This window comes from Hordeum vulgare, chromosome 3H (genome assembly GCF_904849725.1).
Source record: "Hordeum vulgare subsp. vulgare chromosome 3H, MorexV3_pseudomolecules_assembly, whole genome shotgun sequence".
Taxonomy (NCBI): Eukaryota; Viridiplantae; Streptophyta; class Magnoliopsida; order Poales; family Poaceae; genus Hordeum; species Hordeum vulgare.
Window position 1 is genome coordinate 475,554,513 of NC_058520.1, and position 8,322 is coordinate 475,562,834.

The 8,322-nt window shown below is 44.7% G+C and overlaps 1 protein-coding gene across 1 annotated transcript; it reads right to left on the reverse strand.

Moving 5' to 3' along the window:
* Positions 1-1,196: 1,196 nt before the first annotated feature.
* Positions 1,197-3,218, reverse strand: LOC123440225 (anthocyanidin 5,3-O-glucosyltransferase-like). Its single transcript, XM_045116795.1, has one exon. The coding sequence runs from the start codon at positions 2,773-2,775 to the stop codon at positions 1,300-1,302; it is 1,476 nt and encodes a 491-aa protein (XP_044972730.1). The 5' UTR covers positions 2,776-3,218; the 3' UTR covers positions 1,197-1,299.
* Positions 3,219-8,322: the final 5,104 nt, after the last annotated feature.

Genomic DNA, 8,322 nt, shown 5'->3' on the forward strand with positions numbered 1-8,322 from the left:
ATCAGCCCCTGGAGGATATGTGAGACGACATCATCTTCGTCCAGGGGCTTCCCGGCTGCTGCCAGTTCATCGGCAAGGCCCTTCATCTTGGTGAAGTAGGCGGCAGCGGAGGAGTCACCCTTGCGGGTACTCCCGATCAGATATCGTAGCTGGATGATGCGCGCCCGTGACTGCGAGGAGAAGCTCTGGAAGATCTCCTTCCATGCTGCCGCAGCCGTCTCACAGTTGCTGACCTGGAGAAGGATGTCATGGGAGAGGGACGCGAGCAAGAACGTGAGCACCTGCTGGTCCTGCGTTACCCAAACCGCATGTTCGGGGTTCGGCGTGGCAGTGAGCTCCGTTTTCCCGGCGACATCTTTCTCCAAGATGAGCTCGGCGGGAGGAGCCTTGAAGGAACCATCAAGGTAACCCATCATGCCGGCACCCCGGACATGAGGGAGCACCTGCGCCCTCCAGATAAGGAAGTTCTCCCTGTTGAGTTTCTCGGCGATGGTGTGGCCGAGAGAGGCGATGGAGGGGAGGGCCATGGCGACGGCGACGGTAGAGGAGGAAGACATAGATGCGATTGGAAGAGTTTAGGCTCTCTATACCATGTAGAAAATATGAGATAACGCTTGCATTTTGCAGGGGCGCTTTACGTGTTAATATAGGCCACCGGCCAGGTTGTGACAAAGATCTACAAGATTAGTTGTTGGATTGCTATACAAGTTATATCTCTAACAACTAACTTAAACACAATCATATACCGTTTATATTGTACGGATATATGTTACATCTTTTAACACCTATTTCTTTTTGAGAAGTAGGACAGTTCTTTATGTGGAAACAAAAGCAAAGCTGTCCCATAGTTGTGTTTCTTGTGCAGGTATAAATTTGTTTTTTTTTTCTTCTAAAAGCACAGTTGTGCTTCGCATGAAAAAGCAATAATAGCATTTTTTTTCTTCCAAAACCCGGGGAAACCTAGGCAAACAATTGAAAAAGTGAAGAACATCGAAAATCCGAAGAGCGTTTAACACACAGCTAGACGCACCATTTGATGCTCTCCCAAGCCGAAAAATTGACCACGACGCACCATTTGATGCTCTCCCAAGCCGAAAAATTGACCATCGCGGGAGGCCTTTAAATTAATAATCGTTGGTTAGTTGCTCACGTGCTGAAAGGACCTGTCCAGAAAATAAATTCAGTCGAACAAAAAATAGCAAATCTGTCGCTTTATTAGGTTTTGTCATATATAAAGACAGTTTTTCGTAATCATTGATTCGAAAAGAAAAAGAGCCTGTTCATTCACGGTTGCACAAGCTACAGCTGGCAAACACTCTCCTCCGTCACATCGGGGGCGCTCAGCCTTTGCACGAGCTGCAGCAGTGCCGCCCTGGAATCCCCACCGTCGCTCAGGGCCTCCCTTGCCCCTCTCATGGCCGCCAGAGTACGCTCCCGAAGCTCCCTCCCGCCATCAGAACCCATCAGCCAAGTCACCTTCCTCTCGATCTCCTCTGCCGTCACGAAGCCATCCTCGCCTCGTTCCACCGCCACGCCTAGCTGCATTCCCTCCACCAACAACACTTTGTTCATCCGCTGCTCCGCGTACAGCGGCCACCCCAGCATCGGCACGCCCGCCATGACCGCCTCCAGCACCGAGTTCCACCCGCAGTGGGTCACGAACCCGCCCACCGATCCGTGGGCGAGCACCTCCCGCTGCGGCGCCCACGACATGACCACCAGCCCTCTGTCCTTGGTCCTGTCCAGGAAGCCATCCGGGAGGAGCACGTCCAGCTCCGGCTCGCCGGGATGCTCGTTGCCGTTGCCGTTGCCGCCCGCCGGGCTGCGTACGACCCAGAGGAACCGCTGCCCGCTCATCTCCAGCCCCGCCGCCATCTCCTTGATCTGCTCGGCGCTGAACCGGCCCATACTGCCGAAGCAGAGGAACACCACGCTGGCCTCCGGCTGCGTGTCTAGCCACGCAAGGCACTCTTCGCCTTGCTTCTCAGCCACCTCCTCGGACTTCACCACCGGGCCGATGCAGAACAAAGGCGGTGTCGTGCGCCCCGGGGGCGCGCAGAGGCCGGCGGCGACGGCGTCGGTGGCGCGCGGCTCCAGGGAGCGGCAGCTGTTGACGATAACGCCATGCGACTGGCACAGCTGTTGGGACACGGCGAGGAAATGCTTGTAGCTCACGCTGCTCCGGTCGAGGAAAGCAGCGGGGAGGTCGTGCGCCGGTATGGGAGTGACGCCCGGCACCTTCACGGGCTCGCCGCCGAGGTCACCCAAGTTCACAGCGTTTTGCCCGTGGATGACGGGCAGGTGGAGCAGTACCGCAAGGCTGGCCGTGCAACCCAGGAAGAAGAAATACGTCGGGATGCCGATCTCTGCCGCGACATCGGCGGCGCTGTAGCAGAAGAAGTCGAGCAGGAGGGCCGCCGGGGCGGTGGCGCGGAGGAAATCACGGAGCTCGGGGTTGGAGGCGCGGCTGAGCTCGAAAACCTTGCCCACATGGTCGCCCTCCGGCATCCCGTGCGGGAGTGGCGGCTCCGGGATGTAGTGGAAAGAGAGAAAGGGGCTGGCTGAAGCGTCGCCGTTGCCGTACAGGGAGGAGGCGGGAACGGTGGCGTTGCCGGCCGGAAGGCCACGCTGAACGACGATGACCGCGAGGCCATGCGACACGAGCAGCCTGGCAAACTCCACCGTGGGGATCAAATGGCCCGCGCCGGGCGCAGGGTACATGACGACTGTGCGCCGCGACTCTCTGTCGCCGGCTCCTTGGTTTGCCTCTTTCATTCTAGGACGTGGCTGTGGGAAGCAGAGGAATTGGGAGTAACAGATTTGTTTTAGTAGTAATGACGAGGCTGCGAAAGGGGATATGGGGATGGATGGATCGTGAGGCTAAATATGCTATGGCCTTTCATTTCTGGCCACAACCCGTACCTACCTACAAGGAGGGAGACGTATATCCGCTCCTAGTTAGTGTACTGACTGTAATAATGGAATTATGTGTGTACGAAATTGACAGTAGTGCTGACAGGATGGGACGCGGGACCGGAAGTATGAGAACGGTGGGCACACGAAACATTTTACATAGATTCAAGACACGACGGTCTGAGTCTCTGAGATAATACTTACTGTCTTTTTACATATTCTATTAGGTGATTACATACAAATCAAAATAATGAATTTACATTTTAAAGTATGTCTATGTACAACAGTCCTTTAATGTAACTTTTAAAAAGATTTATATTTAAAAACGAAGGAAATAGAAGGGTTGAACGCTTTTTGATGCATCTTTGGTGTTGTTGGGTTTCTTCAAAAAATCATTTTGTTTAATAATATAAGATGAATTAGTTTTTTTAAAATTCAAATATATTGAATTTATTCTCATTTGTAAGGAAACATACCAAAATTCATAATATCAAATCAGATTCATTATGAAATGAATTTCCTAAAAAAATATTTAATAGTGTGGATGTCGATGTTATTATTTAATCTGAACTTGCTCAAAATTAAAGAAATTTGACTTTAAGAAAACTAATAAACCCTTATATTTTGAAACTGATAGAATACTTAGTGTGGCACGTGGGGGATATGGAGTGTTTTTTTATAATACGGTAATTCGATGGGACTTTTGTGGTGTGGTTATGTGTTATCCGCTAACCAATGTATATTTCGTGCGAGATTGATATGTTTTTATAGGCAGGTTGATGCTGATTGATTTGAAAAATAGTTGGCCCGATTAAAATTGTAATCCAAATCCAAAATTGAATATCTCAATTGAATGAAAAAGCTTCAAAATGAGAACATAGGAATTGAAAGAATTGAATGGGAGAGCCCTTGAGAAATTGATGACCCGGTCAAAATCAGGTCGACTAAATTCTAAATTAAATACCTCAATTAATTATGAGGATTTAAAAATTAGGGAGCATATTGCATAGTATAAAAGAATTGAGTGAGATAACTTTGAGAAATTGTTCACCCAATCAAAATCGGGTGACCCAATCCTAATTGAAAACCTCAATTGGATATGTGCTCTCTAAAACTAGAGAGCTTAGTGTTATAGATGATTCCTTCTTGTATGATCTTATATAGATGTAGGGGGTGTCTCATGATAGGTTGTTACAATGGTTGCCAGGTTCTATCAGGACGATTGTGAAATTATGAGGTAGCCTTAAGTAGCCCCTCGCAGTGGGGCATCTCCAACACCGACCCTCAAACCGCACCCATACATCCGGACAGCGAAAGTCATCCAACGCGGGGTTGTAACGGTGCGCCAAGCGGTCCTGTCGTGTTTTCCCTGTAAATTGGAGACAAAGTGTGTGTGTTAGGGGTGGGTGGGGTGGGGGTTGCGGGAGTCCGGACACGAGACGTGTAGGACTCTAACACCCCCAGCCACCCAATCCCCCCGGTCTCATTTCCTTCCTCTTTGCCCTTTCTCACCTTACCTTAATCCGCATCCCCAACCTCCTCCGCCGCTGTTGTACATCTTCGGCTGTCACAAAGGCATTTGACCATCGCCTACAGTGGGGCAGAGTGTATGTGAGTACAAACAACTCTAGGGTGAACAATGTCGTCCTAGAGGAGAGCGGTTGCGTGTTGATGAAAAACTTCTATTGGACATCCGATTAATCTAGTCGAATTTGAGACATTGTTGTATTAGACTTAATTTGCATGCTATGTATGGATGATTTGTGCCATTTTCTATCCGAACTTTGATTAATATCGACAAGGTTGCATTAATTTCCTCCAGTTAGTTCAAATGCGGGTTGAAATGCATGCTGGTAGCGATGGATGGCGGCCTCCCGCATGTGTGTTCGGGCCTCATACGAGAGGAAAATTTTGGGTCGCCATTGGAGATGCCCTAAGGGCATATCAAACGTTAACCCGCAAATTTACTTTTGCATCCGTTCGCGGATAGGGGGGCAATGCGTAGACACGAGTGCGAGAGCCGACCATCAAACGTTACTCGAAAAGAATTGAATCCACATTTCAACATACCAGACGTAATTGATGTAAGCCCCACACAACATTTCTTAATCAGGGATAGGAATATTGACCTTTGCCAAGCATCCCCAAGTGCATAAATAATGAAGTGATGGTTTTCTCCCAACCCACTCCTCATAAGGGGTTTTCTCTATATTCTTGTTAGGAACTCTATTCAGGACATGACACGAAGTTAATAGATCCTCCCACGCCATGCCTTATATAAATCAAAAGTGTCTAACATGGCATTCACTAAGTTAGTCAACATGCGGTTTTTCCTCTCGGCAACCCTGTTCGATTGGGGTGATTAGGGAGGCGTGCTCTCATGAATAATGTCGTGTTCCTCACAAAATTCATCAAATACTTTGATAAAATACTCCCCGTCACGATCCAACCTAAGACATGTGATCATTCTCTCTAGTTGATTTTCAACTTCGGCTTTATAGATTTTTAAGTAGTACAAAGCTTTATCATTAGTTTGCAACAAATAAACCTAGCAAAATCTAGAAGCATCATCCATCGACATTATGAAATATATGTTTCCACCTTTTTTGAACTCATCATTCATCTCACATAGATTAGAATGTATGAGTTATAGAGACACCAAGTTTTTCTCCTCGATAGCCGTGTGGGGCTTTCAAGGTTGATTCGATTGCACATAACTATGTCACTTAGAACCTTTGGCAACAGTGAAACTCGGCACCAAACTCATACTGGATAGCTGAGACATTAGATCAAATTTAATGTGACATAAAGGAGAGTACCAAACAGTTGCATCATCATTAACACTAGCACAGATTTGGTTTAGTAACTTATTGCCAAAATCTGAAAGGGAAAAGCGAACAAGCGTCCACACTCATAGTCTTTTACTATAAAATGTCCAAATCTCGACACGGTTACTTTATTTGGCTCTAAAATTACCTTAAATACATCTCGACATAGAAGGCCCCCGCAAAATCTCATCTAGAAAACTGTAGAAGTGGAAGGGAAATATTGAGCTTCAATGATGTTGAAGGTCCTTGCAACTTTACGCGAGTGCTTGTGGATGGTTACCTGCAAATCCTTCATACTCTTGAGGAAGACTTCAGGATTATATTGTGGGTGTTGTATGATTACCTTCCTCGCCTCTTGACCATACATGTGGGTTGAGACGTAATCATCAATGTACTGATTTATAAAGGACTGGAAACAAAGATATGCATAAATATATTTTCTAAAATTTGAAATGGCACTAAGGGAAAAAATAAAAGGTAAAAGAGATAGTACCATCCTATGGTTGACTCATGTATTTTTCATTGTGTAGAAAAACATCTTGTTGTTTTTCATTGCTAGTTTCTTTATCTTAAGAATCTTTTCGAGTGTCCTAATTTAACTGATATTCATGGACACCTCATTTCCCCACATGCAAAAGGGTTGAAGAGTGGATCTAAACCTCTTACAACACCTACATGTGCAAGACCAAGTTATTAGAAAACTAAATATTAGAATGGTTTTTGCAATTGCATAATAATGTGCAATTAGCTGAAGGACCATGGATGTGAAAACCTCGATGGTAAACTTCAGTGTCACCCATTGTTTCCCCCTACAACATATATAAGATAGATATTGATCAGGTTATAAGTGAGATTTGGCATACTATTACTAAAGTTTGTTAATGAAAAATAAGTGCATTGTAGATCCAACATATTAATTCGAGCCACATGGAAAAGGCAATTATCTAAACCAAGCGTGCTAAGAACTAAGGAATATATCAATTGTATATGTTTCACATGTATTTAGTACATCAAAATTCGATTTATTTCTTACATACATAACAATAAAAAATTGTACCAAAAATCTAACATCACATTGTAATATTGAACTAAATAGTTAAATGATCACCACAAAAAAATGAACCAAACATTTAAATAATCACCACAACAAATGAACGAGACAGTTAAGTGAGCAACACATTGCATAATAGAACATACTAGAAGGTCAGATTGCATAGTAGCATTACATTGGACATTTCATTAGAACTTTGAAATGGAAGGCATGAGAAGCACATGCAACAGGTAAAAAACATGCTTAACTAGCGTAGCTAGCTAAACATTGGTTCTTAGTAATAAAGCTAAGAAAAATAAGATATTCTTCATCGCTGGAGATATCCATGATGATGGGTCCTTAAACTTGGAAGAGGGTGAAGCCTCCAGATAGTGGGTGCCCTCCACGTAGTGGTGAATGTCCCGAGCTTGTCCGGGCACCAACCTACCGGCTTTGTAGCTGAGGTAAGCATGGACACACTAAGAAAACACCTCGTAGTCTTCATCGAAGGCTCTAGTGGTGCCCTTGAAAATATACCACAATCTGTTGTTTAAAGGAGTCAACCGCATGGCGACTGGTACGCCTATTCCTATTGATATTTATTATGTTTTCAGTCATTATTTCACTTTATGATGCAATACTTACACCTTTTCCCTCTTATTTTACAAGATTTATACAAAGAGGGAAATTACCGACAACTGGAATTCTGGACTGGAAAGAGCTATGGAAGATCTGAATATTTTTCGGACTCTAAATGACCTAAAAAATGGCGGAGAATTATTTTGGCAGATATAAACTTATTGGCGAAAGAATCATCGGAAGCTGATGCTACTTGTAAACTGCATTCGGATTTTCCACGATGAGGAGGGGCGACGCAGCACAGTAGAGATAAGGCTATTGAACCAATAGGAGGACCACACAAGTTCCCGTCTGCACCACCTACACACAAAAGAGCACACACTTGCACCCAACGCGGGTAAGAGGGTTGTCAATCCCGTTGAACTAGCAACTTGCAAACGATAAGTAGTGATACATAGATAATATAATTAAAAGGCAGCAATATTTTTTGTGTTTTAGTAATAATAATTGTGAAGACTCGGGGCCCATAGTTTTCGCTAGAAGCTTCTCTCTTCAAGAAAGCATACAATGGATAAACAAATTACTGTTGGACAATTGATAGAAAAGCACATAGTTATGTAATATTTATTCATGAAAATGACCATATATATAGGCATCACGTGTGCAAGCAAGTGACCGACTCCTGCCTGCATATACTACTCCACCCATTGACTGCTATCCAACATGCATATAGATTATTAAGTAAAATTAGAGTAATGCTTAAAGCAATATGCCATGATGTTGACAAAGTAAACTCAACTAATATGAATGAACCCCATCTTTTTTATCTTTAATGGAAGCAATACAAATACGTGGCATGTCCCTTTCAGTCACTGAGATTGAGGACCGAAAGATTGAACCCATTATGAGGCACCACTCCTACTGAAGATAAATCTATAAGTGCATCTAGCGCCCCTTAGTGATTTTGGTGTA